Source organism: Crinia signifera, chromosome 4, assembly GCF_055691185.1.
Source record: "Crinia signifera chromosome 4, ASM5569118v1, whole genome shotgun sequence".
In the NCBI taxonomy this organism is placed as follows: Eukaryota; Metazoa; Chordata; class Amphibia; order Anura; family Myobatrachidae; genus Crinia; species Crinia signifera.
The window spans coordinates 280649898-280675399 of NC_139220.1; the positions used below are offsets into that span (position 1 = coordinate 280649898).

Sequence of the window (25502 nt, forward strand, 5' to 3'; positions counted from 1 at the left end):
GCCAAGGAGAGAGGCCAGGAAGTGTATCCGTCCTCTTCAGATCCTCGTCTGCTCATCGTGAAGTTGAGCCCGCCCGTGTGCCCACTGACTGCCTCCAGGGACAGACCTACAGTATATAAGGTTGGAATAGTTTCTGTAGGGTTTAGGATTGGGAGCTAGGATTTAAGAGAGGTAGGTTGGGATCTGGGGAATATGGGTAAGAGAGGGTAAAGGATGAAGTAAAAGAGAGTGGTAGGACTATTGAGAAAGGATTAATTATTATAGTTAATTAGCAAAAAGGTAGTACAGTTTGAACACCGATTATCTGCATCGTCTGTTCCAGCATTAAGTCGAATTACTGAATTTGCCGGATAATTGGTGATACCATTTTAAAGCAGCGTGACCCCCGCAGCCTGGCTCGCTCCCCCTCCATACCACCCAAAGCTGGTCTCCAGCTCAGAGGGCATTCCAGCTCCCGCATATCAGTCATTGCAGCACAACCACACACACACACACACACACACCTCGATCCCCCCTGCATCCCAATACCCTCCCACTGCCTCTGTAAACCTTCCCACTGCCCTCGTAACTACTTCTAAGCCCTCCCACAATTCCCTCTATGTCTAACAACCCAACAATACTAACTTCCACCAATGTGTCCGGATTAAAGTAGGTTCGGGACCATCGGTTGCCAGAAAATTGGTGGTGTACCTGTTTCGTGGCAGTATTATAGCATAGATACAGTCTTTTAAATTATTTGTTTTTAATGTAACACAAAACCGACAGTATGTTATTTTCTTATGGAGATACAGTAAGCATTGTGGCAGTCAAGATGCTGCCACCGGTATCCCAACTCCTGTTGCCGGAGCAACAACATCGAATCGATCAAGCTGCTGATGCCAGGAAAACTCACAGCTGGCAACGCGATTGGAAAGTATGTTCGGAGCGGTAGCGTGTGGTCAGGGGGTTAGGTTTAGGCAATAGTTGGTGGATTTAGAATTAGGCTGTGGGAGAGGGGGTTAGGGATATGCAATTAGAAGGGGGAGTTAGGTTTAGGTTGTGGGGGGGGGGGGGATGATTAGGGAGGGCTGCTAGAAGGGAGGGTTAGGGGGGCAAGGGAAGGGCAAGTATACTTACCTGGCCTCTGTCAGGAATCTCTCCTTTAGGATGCCACAACAGTATACTGACCACTGAACATCCATATGTAACCCTTCTTGTGTACAATACACTAATCACTTTGCTAACTGAAAACTGAAGAGTGTAAAGAAGCTATCACATGTAGAGATGTTTTTTTACAATCATCTTTGTCTGGAGTTTATCAAAAGACTTCTGGAGTTCTAGGTGCACCCCAGGTGTGTGTGTGTGTAAATATTTGTATTTAGATAGCTATAAAATGTGAGTGTTTATATAATATATATTTATTTTATGATTTTGATGAATTTTAGACCTTAGGGCCCCGTGTCTTAGGTACCATTGGCCCTCCAGAGTCATAGTGCTCTGCCCCCCTGCCATATTTTTTTTATTTACATTCAATTTTATGGAGGCAGCTGCACAGGGTCTGCTAGGATGAGACTGCTGTTGTCAGCTTTCAGCACCAACGCTGGCCTACAGTATGTGCAGTGTGTCGGACTGCAGCAGGAGGCAGGGAGACCGCTCTTGCTCTCTGCCATACCAGGCTCAGCGGCCAAGCAGTCCCAACTGTTGGGCCGTATGTTGTATTTCTGGTGCTATAAATAAAACTATGTTGGATTTGTTACCAAGTGATTTAACCTTGCTGTTAAATAACAAAAAGGTGTTTTGAAGTTGTCGCTACTAAACCTAATGTAAAGAATTACAGGTTCGTTTTTATCAGACTAGACTTCTTCTCTACCAGGTCTGGATGATCCTACACAGCAGTTAGTTTTGCAACAATGTCAAAACGTCAACAATACATTTTAAAAATGGTTTCATAAATACATATTAGATGGCAACAATTACAATATTTGTCTGTAAGGAGCAGCATTATGCAATACTCCCTATAAGTCCCATGCTAATCTCTAAGGTTCTTTATTGTAGGCGGTTGCATTATTGGATCCTGCCAATTGAAGACTTAAAGGTGCCCATACATGGTGCATTTTTGCCTTGTGCTCCCGTGCACATCACATCGCAAAGTACAAAAATCGATGTTGTGCAACTGCACATGCGCAAGAACATTTTTGCGCATCTGCAGCCTCTTTGTGCGTATGGTAGAGGCAAATTAATTATTTGCCACAGGTAGAGCCCATGGGAACGCTATTAAAATTGCGCTATGATGTGGGTGTCATGGGCGGGCAGCTGATTTTACTGGATGTCAGCCCGTCCTGTTTCCGTATCAGTGGCGTAGCTACGTTTTGGGCGCCCCCCCGCCGTTAGGGGGGGGGGGCGCCCCCCCCATCGCCGCCCCGCCGAGCACCCCTACCCCGCCGCCCATGCAAACCCCCCCCTCAATCCCCCACAGCCTTACCTATCGCGCTGGTCCCGGCGGCTCCGTTCTTCTGCTGAGGACCACCAGAAAATGGCCGCCCCCATACAGCAGACAGTTTCAGAGAACTGTGTGCTATATGGGGACGGCCATTTTGTGGTGGTCCTCAGCAGAAGAACGGAGCCGCCGGGACCAGCGCGATAGGTAAGTCTGCGGGGGATTGAGGGGGGGTTTAACTATAGCACCGCAGCCCCCGGCGCCCCCACATGCACAGCGCCCCCCCCCCCCCCCCCCCCGCGGTGGCGGGGGCTGCGGTGCTATAGTTACGCCCCTGTTCCGTATCAAGGTGCTGCAAAACTAAGTCACCAGAAAGTGACTTAGATTTGCGAGCGCATAGGAAATTATTTGATGGTCGGACATTCACGGTGCGAGAGGGGGGAGGACGTTAGTGTGGGCAGCGTCTAGTTGGCTTGCAAAGCTGTGAAGTCCGAGCTTTGAGTCAACCAGAATGAGGGTCGCGATGCGATCTAGTACAAAATGCATGGAGCACATCACACCATGTAAGGCACCTTTACCCTTTAATCAAGACTTACACCCTTACCTATTAACGCCTGCATATACCAGTACAGTTATCACAGTCAAATTTAAAAATAACTTGCAAAGTGTAACTAATACCACTTTGATACCAGCAAGCCGGGTCGCACCCGTGATTTTGCAGCCACCATATTTTTTCATACAGAAATGCCCACAACCAGCTTTTCAGACGGACCACTTTCAAAACAAAGATGCAGCATTGGAGGAACATCGGTTGCACCACTGGAACTTTGAACGACCCTATGGTAGCTGGGAATGTACTTGCAACTAAGCTGCCCGGTCAGTGAGACTGCGTACAGGGACACGGTCACAGGCTGGGACATGCCCACAAAATGGTTGTTACATACTGTACCAATGTTATTCCTGCCAGCTATCATGAACTGTCCGACATTGTTGGCATCTGTCATTCAGTGGGTCCTAATCTACACTACCACCGCCATTGCAAGACCATCGCAGCTTGTATGCAATGTGACTCAGATACATGCCCAGTAGAAAAAATCATCTGAACTATCTGAATTCTGTCCCCTTTGTATCAGGCACTTAGGCTCTTGCTTCAGAGGTGTCACTTCCCCGATGAAACCCTGTGCGGCTGGGGGTATCTACACATAAGAGGACATGGCTTTGTTCAAGGGGCATGACCTTGCTGCCATCTGGGTTAGGTGACCCTACATAATCACTGTGATTTATATTATCCTAATTACCACTGGACTCCTATCAGAGCTAAGCTCAGTGGTAGGAAACTTCCACAAAGCAAGCTGGGGACTCAATAGGCCATTAGCTGGTTCTGCAGCATTATGCTGGTGCTGGCAGCAATTTAACTCAATTGCTGTCCATTTTATTTATTTATTTACAGTTTCTTATATAGCGCAACAGATTCCGTTGCGCTTTACAATAGTAGACCGTGATAAAACAAATTGGGTAACAACAGACAGACTTGGGGGTTAGAGGGCCCTGCTGCAAGCTTACAATCTATAACGACATAGGAGGAAAACACAAGGGCCCTTATTCTGAACTGGGCGGTACGGCCCGCGTGCGGCCGTACCGCCGATGTTTTCACTCTGCACATGCGCAGAGGTCACTCTGCGCATGTGCAGGCGAAATCGCCGCACACAAAAATTATACGCCGCAAAGGGGGCGTATAGGGGCGTGAGGGGCTTGATAGCCTCATTTACCTATGTATACGCCCCGCGTTTTATGGGCGTTCCCATGCAAACGCGGGGCGTATGCATGGTAATGAGGCTATGACGCCAGTGATGGGGGTGGAAAGCTGACATCGCCGGATGTCAGCTCTCCGCCCCCAAACAAGCTTTCACACGGACAAGTGTCCGTGTGGTCTCAGCTTGCGTGAGCTGCTGGAGCGTGCGGCCCTGCCTTCGATGGTCGCCGACCATCGAATGCAGGGGGCAGCTCCCACCATGGTGGAGGCGTACGCCCCACCATTTTTCATGCGGATCGCCGGCCGTCCGCGTACGTGGCGATCCGTATTGTAGGCGGGGATTGGTTTGTGCGGCCGGAGCAACGTATGCGGCTCCGGCCGCACAGATCAGAATAAGGGCCAAGGACAGGCACCAGTAATAGCATAGCAGTCCCACCAAGTTACAAGTCCAGAAGGGAAACTATATAATACATAAGTGCCTCAGAGGGTTATGCGTGCAGAACTTAAATATGACAGGCTTGTCAGAAGAGGTGAGTTTTCAGGGAACACTTGAGGCTAGTGGAAAGTCTTATTGTGCGTGGAAGGGCATTCCATAGGATGGGAGCAGCCCGATGAAAGTCCTGTAATAGTGAATGGGAGCTATTGATCCGCTCAGAAGAGAGACGCAAATCTTGTGCAGAGCGTAGTGGTCGAGATGGGAGATATTTTGTGACAAGTAGAGAGATATATGCTGGAGCAGTATGGTTAATAGCTTTATATGCTAGTAGAAGTGTTTTATATTGAATATGGTAAGATACAGGCAATCAATGGAGGGACTGGCAGAGAGGATCGGCAGATGATGAGTGTCTTGCAAGGAAGATCAGCCTAGCAGCAGCATTTAAAATGGATTGCACTGGCGAGAGTCTGTTCTTGGGGAGACCAGTTAGGAGACAATTGCAATAATCAATGCGGGATATAATGAGTGCATGGATAAGAGATTTGGTAGTGTCTTGTGTGAGATAGGGTCGTATTTTGGATATGTTTTTTAGATGCATGTAACATGATTTGGAGACAGATTGAATGTGGGGAAGGACAGTTCAGAGTCGAGGATGACCCCTAAGCAACGAGCTTGTGGGGTAGGGTGGATTGTCGAGTTGTCAACAGCGTTGGAGATGTCAGGATGGTAACTGGTCCATAGAGATAGGGGTCTTCTACCTTGGTTCATGGTATGCCAGGAGGAGGTTTGGAATTTATTATTGTAGAGAGGAGTCAAAGTTGTAACTCAGGAACTCAATATGAAAAAATCCATTCATCATAACTGTCACACTATCATTTCTGCATGAAGTTCCGAGGGACGCACTGACACTGCAGCTCTGCGTAGCTTCCATACACAGTGCAGGAAGAGATGAGGCTCCAGCCTGGATTTCAGGAAAGGAGTTATAGGGCTGGATGTATCAAGCATCAAAAAATTACCAAATGGAAAGCAGTAAACAATCAACCAATAAGATTTTACGGTACATGTTTCCTAGCACGGTGCCCATCGCATGGTATACCATTGTGCTAAATAAGGTATACAATGGTATGCAATGCGATATTGTGCAATAAAATATCGCATCGTATGCGATTTCTCAGAAGACAGTGCTCAAAGGCACCACCTGGACAGGACCCCCCCCTCCAGATGGGGACATGCACTACAAACTCTGGAAATGGCAGGAATTGAAGAATGGTGCTTTTCGGGTACGGTATCCCATTCTGGTTACGGATTTAACCTTGTCCCTATATTGATATTTTAGTACAACAACATTTTCATATATTTTCATGGAAAAACAAGGTTCAGTATATTAAGGTCATATCATTAAAGACCGAAGTTCATAGACTATACCAATTATTTTGAATGAGATTGAGCTCTTTTATCAGGCAGCATTGGTGGAGATATCACAATAACTCTTGCACAAGTTTGAAACCACCACTGTTAATATGTAATTATGGTATCGTCTTCCCAGGGGGGCACTCAATAGCTCTTAGTATGACCACTGTATAATCAACACTACTGATTTACTGTACACTCATATATAAATCTTATTCTGTCCAGTTAAGTGGAAGTGAGCAACTACAACACATCATCCCAAACAAGACGCATAACTGATATTCAAGGAAGTACTGTTTCCGGTTCTATGGTATCACTGGTTTTAGAAGTGCTACATTTTGTGCACAACATCGCAGTTGATAAAAATAAATGGCACAGCTCACACTATTTCTCAATCGCGTCATTCTGTGGTTTTTCTGGTAAAAAAGGAAGTTGAGATCAGCATTCAGCTGGAACATCCCACTAATCACTAGGAGCACATTCAATGGTAACCTGCTTGCTGCAGGACAGTTGCCACAGCACACTGGGGGGCTTATTCTGGTTGATTCCAGAATTCATAGCCTTGCAAGTTCACCAAAGTGCCCCCCCCCCCCCCGCTGTCCCCGCCTTTGCTGCATGTGTTCCCATGCACAGGCTGCGAAGGTTTACCAAACATCCATTCGCATGCTGCAGAGAACACCCACATCTTTCGATGGTCGCCAACCATTGAAAGATGTGGAAGTTTCATGTCACTTACATTACATATGCATGTATGATGCGAAGGAAATGGGCGGTCAGCTAACATCCGGTGACATCAGCTATGCCTCCCTCCCCCCCCCCCTCCCCTGCTTCACAGTCTCATATGTATGAGAATGCCCAGAGTTCTTATGGGAACGCCCATGAAACACTGGGCGTTCCCATATGCTAATAGAGCTGCCCATTGCCCCTCTCCGCCCCTCACTCGCTGTCCGGGGTGCACCCGGCGAACAGACCTGCATCTGCACATGCGCAGAAATGCGTCTGCGCAGATGCACACCATCGGTCGTCCCCCCCCCCCCCAGGACTGTTTCTAATTAGTGAGAACGGTTACAAATTTGCCCTGCCCTCTAGACAATTTCAAAATCAAGTATATTTGTGCACTTGCCGTATTCATATTCCAAAATGGGTGTGCGGCCTCACTGGAAAGGGGTGTGGCCATGCTGAAAAAGAAACCCTTGCACGCACAGACATTGGCCACCACAGGGGCAAAAACAAATTCATTTTTTCCTCCTCTTGTGAGATTGGTAGGAGAATCTAGAACGTCTGTGAGATGTACTGTGTTGTAACTACACAATGAGTAGTAGAGCATATACAAGGTTCCATATAGTCTATTTTGATTTTGTTTATATAAGCAAAATTGAATCGAAATCAAAACACTTTCGATCCTGATACATGGCCCAGCGGCATCAAATTTAATAATAAAAATAGACTGTGCAGGCAAGACTATATGGTACAGATCTGTACCATATAGTCTAAATCAAAGGTGTAAAGGGTGTGCTTTGATCGGGATTGAATCGGTATCGAATATAAAGAACGTTGCACCGTGGGGGCCATTCTGGTTGGTTTGCAAAAAAACTCCTTGTTTAATGGACAAAACCATGTATATTACAGGTGGGGCTGATGTAACATGTGCAGAGAGAGTTACATTTGTGTGAGTTATTATGTTTCTGTGCAGAGTAAATACTGGTTGCTTTATTTTACACTGCAATTTAGATTTAATTTTGAACACACCCCACCCAAATGTAACTCTCTCTGCACATCTGCCCCACCTGCAGTACACATGGTTTTGCAAACCAACCAGAATCACCCCCCATGTGTACACCCCATAAGCCTTACATTTATTTTATGCTTTATTTTAATTTTGTGAACCAAATGTTTTTATATATACACACATTTTATGCTTTTTCAGATTGTATATTCGAGAAATATTGTAAATATAATTGGTATTAAATGGTGAAGCAAATACATTTTTTGTGTGCTCATCAGGGGAATAACTATAGCTCCAGGACAAGGTGATACTATGTGCATTTAAATAATGCCAATTACCCGTGATCGCCGGGGGATACCCAATCAGCCCCGGTAATCCGGCATGTGCTGTAATTTATCAGGGATTTTATCGGAGGCAAGCAAACAACATCCCAGAAAGCATCGGGTTGCAGCATCCAAAAACACAGATTTTTTGTTTTTTAAACTCCAGTGATCAGCCACTCCCCCAAAAAGTTCTTTATGACCCTGAATATGAATATATATTGCAAAGAGATGCTATTCTCCCCTTTCCGATCCCATACAAATGCACTGGCAGTATGGTAGTCCCCTACTGTTACATGTATACGGCTTTATCTTCAGAAATAGAGCAGTGTGAAGTGGACCTTACATTCGGTGACAAAGCCCTGACTGAGGATACTCACCCACAACTCCATCTCTCCCAGTCTCTTTCAACAGTTCTCGCAGCTTGAACCCAACATACAACATCCAGCACACTGCTGTAAATTCTGCAGCAAAGAGCTAAAACTAGTGTTAATACAGGTGCGGTGTTTTCTAAATTGCCAAAAGTAAAATGTCACTTAGTACTGTAACGTTCCCAAAAAAATAACTTTTGCTATCCTTCCATTATTTAAAAATGTACCCTTAATAATACTGTGTGGTCTAAATCATTTGGTACCCTTTGGCCTGATCGACAACGGTGGACTTTTAAGAAAAAACAGTTCTACAGGAAATTGTCTAGACTATGGTCCGTTCGCAGGCCCGTCTATGTTCGCACGGGGCCGATGTTTCTGCATTGCAGACGAAGGGTGGGGGCAGGACATTACCATATGGAAACACCCAGCGGCGTTCCCATGAAAACGCTGGGCATTCCTATGGTAGTGGGCCAACAACGCGGGTGCTTCCCTCCGAATGTGCACGCAGATCTAAAGTTGCTCTGAGGAATCTAATATCTACGTGAACGTTCCACGTAGGATGTTACCCGTAGGCTGCGAATGGACGTTTATGTAAAACATTAATTCGCAACCAGTGCGAACGTACGCATATTGCGAATGGTGCGCCGGCGTAACACCATTTGTAAGGAGGGTTCTGATTCACTCGTAAGAGTGCGAATTCGCATCCGAGCGAATGAACCAGAATAAGGGCCTATGTGTACTGTTGCCCAAAGCAACCAGCAAGGCATTTCATTCATTTTGTTAATGTGCTATAAAAAGAACCAGGATTGGTTGTTATGGACTCACAAAACTAACTAGCTGATAAACCAGTGCTACCCGTTCATGGCCTGGTCTGACTATTCTAAAGCTCCGTACACACGGAGCACTATATTGCTCAGTGTCCCGTTTTCATCAGTGACCAGAGATGGTTGCTGATGAAAGGAGACATTGCTGGGGGAAGCCGCACAGGCAGAGGCATAACTAATATTGTGGCGCCCCCCCGCCAAAAAATTACCTTACCCCTCCGCATGCCGCCGCCGCTGGCCCCGCATTCAGTCCGGCACCACAGATAGCCTCCGGGCTCCGTCTCCTGCAGTAATGAAAAATGACACGACAAAATGGCTGCCCCCGTACAGCAGACGGTAGCTACGCCTCTGCGCACAGGTAAAGAGATGATTGCCGGGGGAAGCCGCTGGTCACAGGAGCATGCTCCTAAAACCAACGACCACCCCAGGGCTGGTCGCGGGAGCATGCTCAGCAACCACGGGAGCACGCTTAGCATCTATATCCCCTGCGATAATGGCTGAAATCGCACCGTGTGTACGGGGCTTTACATTCACACAATATTATGTGCATGCAGATACTCAGAAGGTTTTTTCAGATTTGCTTTTATATTATAAGACAAATGTTAGTGTATTACTTTACCATATTTATTAAAATAAGAAAAAAAAATGCATTGCATCAAACTGGTTATGGTATAAACCATTTATTTCATATTGTCACCTTATTAAAAAAAATAAAACCATTATGCATTTACCATTATGCATTTATATGTAGATTATGTAGACATATGTAGACATTTATATGTAGACATGTAGATTTTTCAAAGCTTCTTAAAAAGTAAGAGTGAAATTTATGGTACTTGTGAGTTATCCGGGCTGCCGATTTCTAAATCGGGTCGGATTGGGCACATCGCATCGCATCGCATGCGACCATCGGATGCGATGCGATGACCCGATTTTTCCATAGGAATCAATGTTAAAATGGACTGAGTCCATTTTAACATGGAATTCAATGGGAAAAAGGGGTCCTTTTCATACCCCTACTATCCAAGTGGGCATGGAGTTGGATATAAACCTGTGGCGAGCGTAGCGAGCCACCGAGCCCGAAGCGTGGCGAGCGTAGCGAGCCCCGCGAGGGGACACAGAATACCGTTCGCTCGCCACGCTTCGGGCTCGCCACAGGTTTATATCCAACTCTATGCCCACTTGGATAGTAGGGGTATGAAAAGGACCCCTTTTTCCCATTGAATTCCATGTTAAAATGGACTCAGTCCATTTTAACATTGATTCCTATGGAAAAATCGGGTCATCGCATCCGATGGTCGCATGCGATGCGATGCGATATCGCATCGCATCTGATTGTATGCCTTAACTTAAGGCATACAATCAAAAAATCGGCAGCCCAGATAACTCACAAGTACCAAATTTATTCTTAAGCTATGAAAAAAATGCAGCCAGCAGTGTTGTGCTTTTTAAATATCATAAGACACCAGTAACCAGTCACCCCGCACACTGACATACAGTACTCATACCACATAACGATACAGTAAGACACACGAGGGGTGATGTAATACAGTAGGTTCAGATTTGTCAGATTTCTATGGGATTTAAATCAGCACATTTTTAAAAAAGATTTATTTCTTAACAGTTTCTTATTTAGCGCACACATATTCTGCAGCGCTTTACAGAGTATGGTTGAACATTCACATCCCTGCCCCAGTGGAGCTTACAATCTATATTCCCTAACACATGTACACGAACATTCTAGGGTTGATTTTGTTGGAAGTCAATTGACCTACTAGTATATTTTTGGATTGTGGGAGAAAACCGGAGTACCCGGAGTAAACTCACACTAGTACAGGGAGAACATACAAACTCTGCACAGTTAGGGAGATGGTGGGAATTGAACCCATGACCTCAGCGCTGCGAGGCAGGAATGCTAACCATTACACCATCTGTGATACCCCAGGTTAGCTTTGCCTTTTAAAAAATGTGCAGCTTTAAGTCCCACAGCAAAAACAAAATCAGATTAGCATACTGTATATGCCAAATCGGAATCCATTAAATTTTCCACAGTGTCATAATAAAATATTCATTTAATTTATTTACATTCTGTACAAAAAAGATAGCAACAAGCTTTATTGGGAATTTAACAGAAGAGAGAGACAGAAGAGTAAGATACCTTATTTTTACTAGTCCTTAGAATAGCGTTTTCAACCATTGGGTCATGGCACACTACTGTTCTCAAGTGTGCCACCCGATTTAGAGATGACCACACCAGTTTACAACCACCACCACCAGTTCAACGGTTATTCACTTGTTCATGTGAGTACAAATGTATTTTTCTTTTAAACCGTGGGGACAAGTGTGATTGTTTTTTCATATGGGGGCCAATGTGTTTTTTTTTTTTTCTGTGGGGACCATGTGTTTTTCCCTGTGGAGGGTCTGATGGTGTGCGTTGGCAATTTAAAAATCTTATTTGGCGTGCTGCGAGTTGAAAATCACTGCCTTAGGACATTATAATGTAGTGTATTATCCTGCAAGTATATGAAATACTTCCACTCAACCAGCATCATAGCAAAAATTATATAACTCACTAGTACAGGCCTGGCCAAGCTCTGGCTTTACAGATGTTGTGAAACTTCACATCCCAGCATACTTTGCCACAGTTCTAGCATTCCATAATAACAAAACTGTTGTAGTGCATGCTGGGGCTTGACAGCTGGAGCGCCATAGGTTGGCCAGGCCTGTACTAGTAATAACAATACACCAAAGTCCTTTGCAGTATACTGTACATGTGATTACTGTATAATTCAAAAGCAGGTCTGGAACCTGATCCATAGAGTACGGGGTGGGCCCCCAGGCAGAGGGCCCACCTGGAATTTCCCCTGTGTCCCTATGGGCCAGTCCGTCTCTGTGTAGAAATGCCTTTTTGTCCATCTGTATGTCTAAATGGCTCTGTGAAGACATTCAATCCAATATTACTGTACATTAATGTTTTGCTGCTACTGGGACATATTCCCTGAATTTCTGCCCAATACAATGTAGCACCAGTCATTTCATTTACACCAACTGTGTTTTTATTGCACCAACAATGACATTTTTGGGTTCTAAACTGTTACTATGAAAAATGTTGGCAATCTTTGGGGGTCGGAGTGTCTGCATTATTAGGTCCTCCAAATTTTTTTTACTTAAAATGCAGGATTTCCATCTTACCTGAAGTTTGCTGCTGTTAATGTGGAACCTGAAAGCACTGGGATCAATTAGAAGTAAAGCAAAAAAAGGAATATGCAATTAGCGGTAAAGTTACATTGTGACAATCAAGAGTCTGCTTAGGGCTCCTATTGGTTAATGCTTTTTCCCCCATAATTCCCTGTGCAAGCTCAGCAATTTTCTTTTCCATATTTGTGCATATTTTATGATACGAAAGGACATAGGTCACATACAGTACTTATCTGTTATAACATTAATAAAAAGTGCAAATTATACCCATCAGAATATGGCAGTTACCCCTTGACATAGCAGCTCTATGTGTACCATAATTTTTTCTGCAAGTATCCTGAGATGAAATACATAGGCAAAACACATAAAAAAGGTATATTATTTACCAACACTTTTTTTTTTTTTTTACATAGTACAAAAATTTGCATCTAAACAGTAAAAATATTTACATGGCATTAAAAATAAAACAAAATGGAAAAAAAATATATATATATATAAAAAAAATAGACAATATACTGTAGCGTATTACATGAAAGCGGCGAAGAATCACCGGTTTCCATAACCCTGTTTAGACAGTACATTGTCTTGACAGTAATAAAGGACCATAGGGACAGAAGACTGAAATATTAGCAATCCCTGATGAGCTGGAATCCACAGGTGAAGGCTGCTGTAATGCTGCACTGCCTTCTCTCTGATTCTTGGCTTCTGGGCTGTTTCTCAGTTCACAAAGGACTAACAAACTTAATGTACAAAACCTTAGTCCTCAAATGGAGCGTCATGGAGATACGTTTCGAATGTGGTCTATATTATTTTTTCACAGGGGGTTTCAATGGCTGAAATTAGAACAGGAGTTTTATTATAGTTAGACGACAACATAATTGATAACAAGAGTAATGGGAGAACAGGAAAAATGAACAACGGAATGAAATGTAAATATGTATACAGGTGGTATGATGCAGGTTTGGTGTAGGGTTTCCAGACTAGCTAGAGCACAGGTTCTCAAAGTTGGTCCTCAGGACCCCACACAGAGCATGTATTGCAGGTCACACAACAGGTGCACTCATTACTGACCGACACATTTTTAAAACATCCACAGGTGGAGCTAATTATGTCACTTGATTCTGTGAGGAAACCTGCAAAACATGCACTGTGTGGGGTCCTGAGGACCGACTTTGAGAACCTGTGCTCTAGCTAGTCTTGAGAACCTGTAAGCTGGAGGGAGCCTCCAAGACTTGATGACCCCATGCCCACCAAGGAATTGCAACCAAGTGTCCCCTTATCGGGGCAAGTTAGACGGCTCCAGGTCATCCCATTACCGATGATCGAAGGCCATATGTCATAATTGTAAGCTCCTCCGAGTAGGGCCCTCTTCCCTCCTGTTGTTAAAGCCCACTTCTCTTCACATTTCACTCACAGCTCTCCTATACTCATACACTCAGTGACCATCTTCGTCCGCATACTCCTCTCCATGATTGGCCTCAAGTCGCTTATAGTATGTTGATTGAGTCCTCACTATTTATATTTAAGCTGTAATGTGTATTGAACTGTGACGCTCTTTATTTGTACTCTATTTTTGTTATTTATTCAATGTTATGCCAAGTTTTGTCTCCTTGTACTGTTCCTTTGTACGGCGCTGCAAAACACTTGTGGCGCCTTATAAATAAAATGATAATAATAACAATAATAATAGGAGATCATCCAATGTCTACAAAAAAATGACACAGAATAATAACATCAACAACAAGGGACACTTTGGGGTAAATTTACTATAGTTTCTAAAAATTAAATTAGGTTAAGTTGCCCATAGCAACCCATTTTCTGTGCATAAGAAAATCTTGTAGTCCGGAGATACAGTACACTTACCCCCCCGCAGAAGGATGAAGACCAGCACTCAGGCGAATTTCAGGTGAAGAAAATACGAAGTTTATTCCATGTGCAAGTAGATAGCAACAATGGCTGTCCCGACAGCCGTTTCAACTGGGCTTTAGCTGGCTAAAGCCCAGTTGAAACGGCTGTCGGGAAAGCCATTGTTGCTATCTACTTGCACATGGAATAAACTTCTTATTTTCTTCACCTGAAATTCGCCTGAGTGCTGGTCTTCATTCTTCTGCGGGGGGGTAAGTGTACTGCATTTCTTCAATATAGACCTGGCACCGGCAAGTACGTATCTTCGTGGAGTGCCGTCCTGCAAACCCACCATTGTAGTCCAGAGATAGAGATACTGTATTCACCCCCACTACTTTGTATGTGTCACCAGCGCTTCTGAACACAGGGGGAGATTCTCGAAGGTAAAAATGCGGTAAAAACCCTGTTATCTGGGTTTTTACTGCATTTCGGGATGCTCTAAGCATCCCCCGCCGGGTTACCCCGGCGGGGGGCATCGCCAGAAAAATCTGGCGATGCCCCATAGAAGCCAATGGGCTTCTAACGCAAACCCACCGCCGCCCCGCACGGACCCCCGCCGCCCCCTCACCTGTGTCCGGGCAAAACACAGAGCTGTGCTTCCCGGATCTGTGACCTCCTCCCTGCACTGATCCTCTTCCGGGTGCAGGGAGGGAGGGGGGAGCCGCCGGGACCTGCTGGGACCCGGCGACTCTCACCGCAAAGGACAGCTCTTAACGCAAGAGCTGTCCTTTGCTATAATTATCGCATATGTTAAAACATATGCGATAATTATGATTGCGATGGGCGGCAAAGGGGGGCAGAGCTGGGTGGCAAGTTTTAGAGAATCTCCCCCACAGTGAGGAAAATCCCCTGGCTGTATTCTTATAAGATTATGTTGCATACAGAAACTCAACGCTGTGTATAGAGTGTCCATTTTGAGACATAATTTTTCATATTCAAAAGATCAATTCAGAAATCAACTTATACTGTAAATGATGTGCTGTTCCTCAGCGAAAACGGTGACAAGTAATGTGCTGTTGTTGAGTGATAACTAACTCCCGCAGCACCGCCAATATTGTTATCAATATCAGCAGCGCCAGGAATCACCAAGAGTGTACTCAGCATTACTCTGCACATGTTACATTTGCCCCATATTACTAGATATATGCTATTGTTTAAGATAACTGTGACAAGTAATGTGCTGTTGACAAGCAATCTGCATGAGCTCTAGGACTTCAAGAAGTGACGTGAGCTAACAGAAGGGCAATGCTTAGGAGAACGGATAAGCGCTTTATTAATGACAGCGTCAGTACGGCAAGTGACATGAAGATTCAGTATAAGAAACAGCATCTACTGATTATCCTGTTTAGCACATATTGGGGCAAATGTATTAAGCCTTAACAAGAGATAAATGCAAGAGAGATAAACGTCCAGCCAATCACCTCCTAACTGCCATGTTACAGGCTGTGTTTGAAAATTCAGTAAAGAGCTGATTGGCTGGACGTTTTATCTCTCCTTATCACCCTTGCATTTATCTCTTGTTAAGGCTTAATACATCTGCCACCATGTGCTTTGTGGTTAGAAGCTCGGAGAGGGTGCTGTTGGTAAATTATACTTCTAACAATTAAATGCATTCCAAATTTTTTTAGTTTAACGGAAATTTTATAAAACAGAAAGAATAATTTCTAAAACACACACACACACACACACAAAAAATATAGCCTTGTATCTAAAAATAAAAAAACAACATACATTTGAAACCTAGTTTCAGGGAGATTATGGTTGGTATTAGAATTTTGCACAGTGCCCCCCTTGAGGGTGGCGTGTCATGAACCACCAAAAAGGCATATCTAATTCCGTATATGGACCAGAGTCAGATTAAGTGGGGGGCCCAGGGTGTCAGTGCCTCCTGTCATAAGGGGCCCTTTGGCCGGAGTGATATTTACTTTCTTTTAACTCAGCGTATTATATTTGATGCCTTTGCAATAACTTCCAAATGCAATTAACCATCCTTAACCTACTTTTGAAAGTATTTAGGGGAGAGAATTGGGGAGGCTTAGGCAGGCCCTGGAAGGTGGCACCTTAGAAGCACTTAAGCATTACTACATCCGAGAGGTGTGTCCTAAAATGATTTCCATCATAATGCAAATGAGCCCCAAAGCAATTAGTAAGATCTACTGTACTTGTTGAAGAAATGATATGTGTCAGGGCTTGTTCATGTATTGTGTTTTACAAGTCGTTCCAATTAAGTGGCCATGGGAAACCATACCTAGAATGCATTCAGCCCTAGGGATCATTGGGGCAGATATAAAAATGTAACCACTGTGTAATGTAAGTTAGCTGAAATCAGGGAGATGGTTAGATCTTTCAGGGAGTCTGGGAGATTGCTACTATTTCAGGGAGTCTCCTGCAAAATGCAGGGGTGTGGATCAGCTGGTCACCAGCAAGTTGCTAGACAGTCATTAGGTCGACATGCATTTAGGTCGGCATGTGTCTAGGTCGACATGCAGGAAGGTCGACATGGTTTAGGTCGACAGGGTCATTAGGTCGACAGGGTCATTAGGTCGATAGGGGTAAGGTTGACAGTGAAAAAGTCGACATGGTTTTTATTTTATTGATTTTTTTACTCTTATGTTGACACAGTCAACAAACACTAAAACGTACCACTGGTAGGGCATGAAATACGGCCTGTCGGCACATGTTGTGTCGACATGGATACCAAAACGTACCACCACATGTGCTTGCATGGGTTGCTGCACTCACCATGCTTCAGGTACGGTGCCTCACTATGCTTGGCACACTATTTTATTCTCCCACCATGCCCTAGTTGATGGTAGGGTATGAAATACCACCTGTCGGCACATGTCGTGTTGACATGGACACCGAAACGTACCACCGCATCCACTTGCATGGCTCTCTGCACACGGCACACTATTTTATTCTCCCATTACGCCCTAGTGATGGTAGGGCATGAAATACCGCCTGGCGGCACATGTCGGCTCAAAAAACAGTAAAAAAACAAAACCATGTCGACCTAAAGTCTTGTCAACCTTACTGCATGTCGACCTGCTTGGTGGTGACCCAATGACCGTATCCCGAATGCAGTAGGGTAGGCAACTATAAATAACAGTCTCATTATTAGAATATATTTATTTATTTACTAAGTTTCTTATATAGCACACACATATTCCGCAGCGCTTTACAGAGAATAGTTATGATAGTCATAGTTAGATATAAAATTGATATGACAGTTTTAGATTTATAAATGAAGAATTTTTTGGGTTTTGTTTTGTAATTATTTCATGGAATAAGCCCCGATCTAAAATAACTTTGACGGCAAAGACTAAGGGGCATATCAAAATTAGCTGCAAGGATTACACCATGGCTAACTCCTGCATCCTCACGTTAAGCAGATTTTCCTCGCAAGCTCAAGCACTGTGGGCCAGATGTACTAAGGTTCAAAAGTGATAAAATGGAGAGCAATAAAAAACTGGGTGAACTGGGGATTTGTTTGAGTAAGTACTGTACATTGCATAGGATTATAAAGCAGCATGCAAATATCAACAGCAAGCAGCGCCCTCTACTGTCCATCACATTTATTTTCAAAAGCAAAATGATCAGCTATTGCCTTTTACTAAAAGAAAAATGTATTAATGTACTTCTCTGTATGATTATCTGAAAACTTTTTTTTTTTTTTTTTTTTTTATGTATGCTGCAATAAAGTAGGAGTTCTATTAATGAATTGTGAACAGCCTGAGGGAGGTGCAAGTTCCCTTCGTGACCTACAATTGTGCCAAGTGCAGCAGGGTTTAGGTGCTAAACTATGGCCCTTATTCTAGTTCACTCTGACAAAATCCTTCTTAGATGGACAAAACCATGTGCACTGCAGGTGGGGCAGATTTTACTTGTGCAGAGAGAATTCGATTTGGGTGGGGATTTGGATTTGCAATATAGATCTCACTTCAAAGTGAGATCTATATTGCAGTGTACAAATAAAGCAGCCAGTATTTACCCTGCACAGAAACAAAATAACTCACCCAAATCTAATTCTCTCTGCACATTTTACATCTGCCCCCCCCCCCCTGCAGTGTACATGATTTTGTCCATCTAAGAAGGATTTTGTCAGAAAGAGTGAACTAGAATAAGGCCCTATATGGGGAGGTCTACTTTGACAGCAACAAACAGTGACAAACTCATTAGTTAGATAGTATAGTTAGTGGGAATAGGGACTACTGTTTTTTGGGACCCAGGTATACCTAGGTTGGGGGTGGGCTATACAGGGTGGGGGGTTATGTGAAGGTTTGCTTTGGGTAGTTTTGTTTTATTTGTATGCAACTTATTTTTATTAATTAGGTAGGAGTTACTATATTATACATGTTTTTTGCCCTAAATACTCCAGTTTACTGATCTGGCGCGAATGGTTTAAGGGATGCCTTGATATCATCTGTGTCCGTTACTGTACTTTAGTGTCATACTATACTAGTCTCTTTGGTCCATTATGTCTACCTTCGCATAATTGGAGTTTATTTTATTGGAGTTCTTGGAGTTTATTTTTTCTTGGCTCGATTTACGTTGTAAAACTCAATAAAAATGATTGAATTTTAAAAAAAGAATGTGTCAGTGAGTAATGAATGCACCCGTGTGCACCTGCTGGTTATGTCACGTCTCTCATACAAAGTGTGTATATTGCGGAGGCTTGCTTCTGGATTTCCGAAAGCCATATACAGAGGTGTTGTCATACAAACAGAGACCCCCATGGCACTCCAGGTATGTGACTGAGGGGGTTATTCAGACAGATGATTGCTGTGCTGTTACTTTGCATTTCCCTGCGATCAGATAGCCGCTGACCAGCCACAGTGAAATCCCCGCAAAATGTCGCACCTGCAAATCCATACACAGCTCACTCACCAGCTAATGGTTTTCCCAGTGCGTGTAGTCTGTGCGTAACCCAGGACTTACTCGGTGGCTGCGATAGGAACAGGCCGATCCGGGCAGGAGCTTATATCACTAACCTCACAGTCTGTGCATGAAGTTGAAGTGCTACATTGTATCAGCTCTGACTTTTTATCAATACAAAATTCTGTTAGGCTTTGTGTACACAGATATACAAGTGTTCTAGATCATATAAATCAGCACAGTGTCCTCATGAGTCCTAGTTGCATTGTGTTGTATTTAAGACACAAATGCTGCACGGGACCTGGTGGCTCACTCCCAGCAGGCTTCTTGTGGGGCATAGTGTATTGATGGATGAATGTATGAGTACACATCTGTATGGATTTTAAAGTCTCACTTATATAGACAAGTTTTAAATGTGCAGACAGATTTAGTGGGGTATTCAATGTGCGATTCCTACAGTCGGTCATCCTGACACTCAGAATCGTAGGCCGTTTTCACCCTGCTCAACAGTTCGACATGCGGAATTCAATGTTCCACCTGTCCACTGTTGAAAAGGGCAAAGGAAAAGGGGAAAGTTCAGTGAAAATGGCATTGGATTGTCTAAAAATGGGTGTGAATTTGACAATCCCCAGCCGTTTTTGACAAGTCGGATCTGTTTTGTCGAATTTCACCTCCACTGGTGTCGTAAACGGCAGCAGTGAATAGGTGGGGGGTGCTATTTTCCCTCCAGGGATTGAATTGAACTAAGGGGGCTAATTGCCGTTGTACGAATTCGCAAAGTGGATCGAAACAGTTTTTGCATGTTCCCCAAATTCAAATATAATCTTACATTCGCATCTCTTGAACTGCAGTCATACTTGTCTGTCTAGTGGTGAATCTGCAGCCCTCAGCTGGATTTATTCAGAATCCTGAATGAGTCTTTAAGGACATCAGCATTATACCATTGGCCAGGTACAACAACCTCACATACCTTTGGTGGCGGAAGGGGCAGTGCTGGCTTGTTGGCAGGTACTTTGGGTGGAGGATTGGGAAGCGCTGGTTTGTTGGCAGGTACTTCGGGTGGAGGATTCGGCACAGCTGGTTTGCTACTGGGTACTGGGGGTGGAGCAGTAGACGGCCTCTGTAATGCCTAAAAAGCAATGACAATACCAATCCATTTCATACACTGCATTACACCATCACACACACAAATCTCCTCACACATTTGAACATAAAGTATATTTGTGTCTTACCGGGGATTTTTTATTGAGTTCAACGGATGTTGTGGTCTGAAAACAAAATAAATAAAGATGTAAAGAAAAGCCAGTAATGGTTCACATTTCTCCTGTCTGCCACAGTAACCCAGGGTTGCCTACCCTCCCGGGAATGGCCGAGAGTCTCCCGAAAATCGGGTCCCCCTCCCAGCCCCCCGGAAGGGTGGGCAACCTTCCCGGATTCAGGGGCCCCCCGTTGTGCCCCCGATCGCGGCATTTAAATGCCGCAATCTGCGGGTCTCAGAGGAGGGGGCGGAGCTAAAATGGCAAAACTGCGTCATTTTAGCCCTGCCCCCTCCACAGATATCCGCAAATTCACCTATTTGACATCATGGGGGCGGGGCTTAGTGACGTCATGGTCCGGGCTTCTCCCAGAGAGGAGAATATTAAAGTCGGCAACCCTGCAGTAACCCAAGGTACTGCGATACCATGGGGATGATACTGGGAGAGTCTCAGGCCAGTTTGTGTACATTTACTGTACACATGCTTAGAAAGTGATGCACACATACAGATGGAGCATCCTCATCTAACCCTTTAATAGAATTAAGTGAGTAATAGGATTACTCTGCTAATCCCCTACTGTATTGTATTGCAGCTGAGAACAGTAGGCCTTGGATAGCCTTGGCTCGCCATGGCTATCCAGAGATGGCTAGATGAGGATGACTTCATCTGTATGTAGACTTGCATTATTCCACCAATTAGCCCCCAATCCGCCCCTGCAGACATGTGACAGAGAGGTAAGGGACAAGAACTTATGCAGCAAACAGCTAAGGTGCCTTTACATAAATACGGTTCCGTAAGGCATGAAGAAACACTCGTATATGCCTGCAAGGATATTAACAATATTTTGCACCTGCTATAGGGCGCATATGCATGGATACGGAGGATTTCACTTCAATGCAAGTAGGAGAACGCTCAGGGGGCGTGGCTCTTTTCCATCATGAATAAAAGGGACGGTACTTACCGACCCTGATAGGTAATTACTATGTGAAATGCCCCCCCATTTTTAATGCCACCCCAGTATCAACGCCAACCCGAAGCGTGGCGAGCGCGGCGACCCCGCGAGGGGCGGCGGTACGCGTCTTCCGACCTTTTCATACCCCTACTATCCACGTCGGCGTCGAGTCGATTTTAAATAGTGTGGCGAGCGCTGAATACGAGGCGATGCGGAATACATGTGAAATAATCTGTGGACTCGCTGAAATAATCTGTGGGCTGCGCTCGACACACTATATAAAATAGACTCCACGCCAACGTGGATAGTAGGGGTATGAAAAGGTCGGAAGACGCGTACCGCTGCCCCTCGCGGGTATGCTGTGCTAGCCACCCTTCGGGTTGGCGTTGATAGGAATCAGCCATCAGGGCGGCTGTACAATTTAAAAAATCGGGTCTAATCGCATCACATCGCATGCGATCTAGTCGTATGCGATGCGACCTGATCTGATAGACCCGATGCCATAAGATTAAAATCTGTGGCGCCGTGCTAGGAAACAAGTACCAAAGGGACCTATTGGGCGCAGGGGCGCAGGAATAATTAAAAATGTAGAGCAGTGAGTGTGTCCGGACCAACAAGAAATTACTGGATGTGTTCTAAGAAGTTTTAAATTATAGGATTTAAATATACAGTAAGTTATCACAAAACGGTCATGGATCCCAAACAATTGTTCCCTGTTTTCCAAATTGAAATATTAATACCTTTTCATATCTCAATAAATAGAAAAAAAACTAACAACATCACTGCTCTAACTTTTCTACCTTTATACTTTCTTATAATAAAACCGGGTGATTCATGGATTGCATATCAGAAAACAATGCTGGATGGTGTAACAAGTTTAGTGAATAGGTACTTACCACACTGTACTGAGGGCCATGGTATCCATCGCGGCTGGCGGGCTGTGTGAGAGGAGAGAAGCAGCTTAAACAGGGGAATCCATAAAGAACGATAGTGCCGTTATGGAAAGAATGGTTATATTCAGATGTTATAAATTAGCAGAAAGATATTCTACAATAGATCTGTAATATCCACTGATTTAGTAAAGATTAACTAAATATCTTATATACTGTAAGATCATTAATTTTTTTCCCCACCTAGAGTACAATGAAGTGGATCTGGCATGTACAGTACTCAAGGTTACCTGTAGGTCTTCCTATGGTAAGATAACCTCTTTGGCTTTCACTAGAAGGTTGAGACACTTTAAGTAGATTGTATTATTATTTAAGTAGATTGTGATCTATTTCCTGAACAATAATATCCTTTATTTATTTGGCATTATAGTTATTCCAATATAGAACAGTCATATTTTTTCTGGTATGCCATTCTTAATTAACCTTCTCAGTAATTATTCCACCTGCTTCCACAGACAGAAATCCTAAAAACATGACCTGTTGGAAGTACTTGAGAGTTGTTGATGTGAACCCTTGGTCTGTACAGACACTGATGTCATGAGAAAGCCCGGTAAGCACAGATAAAGCATTGCTCATGGTAGTCTATAGATCACTGTTGCGATGTCTACCTTCTGCTGAGACAGACAGTGTACCACAGTGGATATTCCATTGCCCATAAGGACATAGTATATTATTAGTCAACAACTGAAGTGAACAGAAGAAACTTACATGCATCGGAGCAGTTGGCACTGGGTGAAGCAGGTTCCTGGACGTCTGCTGCTCATTAAAGAAATACGGATAAGATTAATCACAGGCATATGTAAATGTAGGTATTGGGCTTGCTTACGCTATTGTCAGACAGAGTATCTGGCTGCTAAGCATGCAGAACTGTGGACTTCTTACACAATAGTAAGTAATTTTGGGTGGACGTTTCGGCCACGAATGGCCTTTCTCAGGACACAGCAACTCTCACAACTCTTCAGCTCCAGAGACCAGGGTGTACACCTGAACAGTTGTGAGAGTTGCTGTGTCCTGAGAAAGGCCATTTGTGGCCAAAACCAGTGTCACCCAGAGATACCTCTCCACAAAATGGGAAGCAGGCAAGGGCGTAACTACCATAAATCCAAGGGGTGCAGCTGCTATGGGGCCCAGAGCTAAAGGGGGCCTGTCTTTACAGCTTTAAGCTGGCCATACATCTACAGATTTATTGTCCGATCTGGCTGGTTGGAACAAAAACCTGGTAATGGATGAGAGCAAATGACAGTTGACCATTTGTTTCGAAATGCAGAAAACAGAAAAACGGTCATTCAGATATTAGTAGGAACCAGCCAGATCAGACAATAAATCTGTAGCTGTATGACCAGCTTAAGTTATATGTGCTATATACATTTATTATCAGTTGCTAAATAGGGGGCCCTTGCAAAGTTTAGCTATGGGGCCTACCAACGTCTAGTTACGAACCTGGAAGCAGGTATCTGTAAAGAAGCTTACAGAAGCCAGTGTTGTATTAACAAACATGAATATTGTGGATTTAATCTGGGGAACAGGGGGCTGGTACTTATTATCCAGGCTTATATAAAGAGCCCTGCAGGGTAAAAGTTGCCTCTGCATTGAGAAATATGACCCCCTCCCTCTCAGGGGGCGTGCATATTTTGTAAAATTCCTTTTTGGAGGGGAAGGGGTTAACGCACCCCAACATTTGGCCAGGCTTCCACTATCACCCAGGCCTGTCACTGATCTCTTTGGCCCCACCACTCTGGATAACAGCTGCCCATGTCTTCCGTATCTGGTTGCATATAATGGGGGATATTTCTGTTGCTTCTGTCTCTCTTACCTCTGGCGCAGACACATTAGACTTCTTCCGCGCCTGCTCCAGGTATGCAGGGTTTGTTGCACCGGATACAGTGGCAGCAGTACCCCTGTAACAGAACAGATAATGGTCATCCTAGACTGATAGGGGACACTAGGTGCATGCAACTTATCCTCTGTCACCTTTATCTGATACCCCTTTCACACTTGCAAAAATATCCCAGGTTTTTGTACATGAACGCGCATCAACCTGAGATTTAGCTCAGTGTGAAAGGGTATTAAAAGAATATCCTGACCTGGGTCGATTCCGGAATCGACCCGGGATGCGGTCAGTGTGAATGGTCCCGTACCCGGGATTGGGTACACGGGACTTTAAAAAAGCTGTTGATTAGAGCTTTCTTGGGCTCACAAATGCTGATGTCATCTTTCAGAGCCCTGGAGTCCATTTCTAATGACATGCATATGTATTTGCAGGGATTTCCCGGGATCAGTGTGAATGGGGCTGTCCTGGGTCAATTCCCAGGTCTGAGTGCAGTGTGAAAGGGTACATTCCTGGGTAGTGTCCCGGAAGCATCTGGGAACACATTCCCGGGTATGACCCGGCTCTGCTAGTGTGAAAGGGGTATAAGTAATATCAGATCTGTAATCTGTAGTCTACACTTCTCTCGGTCCGGTTGTTTAGCCTATAACCCATTTCCCTAAATAGGTTCCCTCACAATAAATCATTTTTTTAATAATGTTATTTTTCTTCAATTTATCAGAATGAACGTCTTCCGTTGTAACCATGCACAGGAAGCCGTAGGATTCCAAAAAGAGGAAATAACTGAATGTCCACATTTAACCTTTCATTTACACTTTAACCCTTCCAGCACAGGATGTACTATATAGGTAACATTGTGAACCACAGGTGTGACTTTTGAATGGTTTCTGCGTTGCTCACAGCATAGCGAGGTGCACGCTAGGTGTATGCTCTCGCTCTGCTTACACTTCTCTGGGAGCTCCACATGATTCCATACAGTGCATGGCAGTAAGCACTCTGATTGATAGATAGATCAAGCCACCCAACAATCAGCATGCTGGCATTCATTCACTGTCTGGCTGCAGGCTGGAAGGCAGGTAGGTAGAGAATGCTGCACTCTGATTGGTGGATAGCTGCAGCCGCCAACTTCCCCCGCTTGGGAAATTAGATACCTGGCCACTCTGTGCAAATCACAATCAGAGCAGCCGAGCAGCATTCTCTGCCTGCCTCTGAAGAATATCCAGAGGCATTGGCCTGGGGGGACCTAACCTGCCCCTCCTTGACGGTCCCTAGAATTGTGGGG

The 25502-nt window shown here is 44.3% G+C and overlaps 1 protein-coding gene and 1 long non-coding RNA gene across 2 annotated transcripts in view; one reads left to right on the forward strand and one right to left on the reverse strand.

The window, feature by feature from the left end:
- The first annotated feature begins 850 nt into the window (after nucleotides 1-850).
- LOC146075481 (uncharacterized) lies at nucleotides 851-25047 on the forward strand. Its single transcript, XR_014473578.1, has 4 exons — nucleotides 851-913; nucleotides 22580-22639; nucleotides 22848-22942; nucleotides 24942-25047. It is a non-coding gene; the product is annotated as an uncharacterized LOC146075481 (long non-coding RNA).
- The window catches only part of LOC146075480 (zinc metalloproteinase-disintegrin-like protein H3), a 76892-nt gene continuing 61895 nt past the window's right edge, over nucleotides 10506-25502 (reverse strand). Inside the window, exons 20-25 of the mRNA XM_083184769.1 lie at nucleotides 24206-24290; nucleotides 23101-23148; nucleotides 22339-22380; nucleotides 20467-20502; nucleotides 20205-20363; nucleotides 10506-13287 (exon numbers count right to left, since the gene is read on the reverse strand). Coding sequence (XP_083040895.1) covers nucleotides 13261-13287; nucleotides 20205-20363; nucleotides 20467-20502; nucleotides 22339-22380; nucleotides 23101-23148; nucleotides 24206-24290 — 397 coding nt within the window. The 3' untranslated portion in view covers nucleotides 10506-13260. The remainder of the gene's footprint in view (nucleotides 13288-20204; nucleotides 20364-20466; nucleotides 20503-22338; nucleotides 22381-23100; nucleotides 23149-24205; nucleotides 24291-25502) is intronic.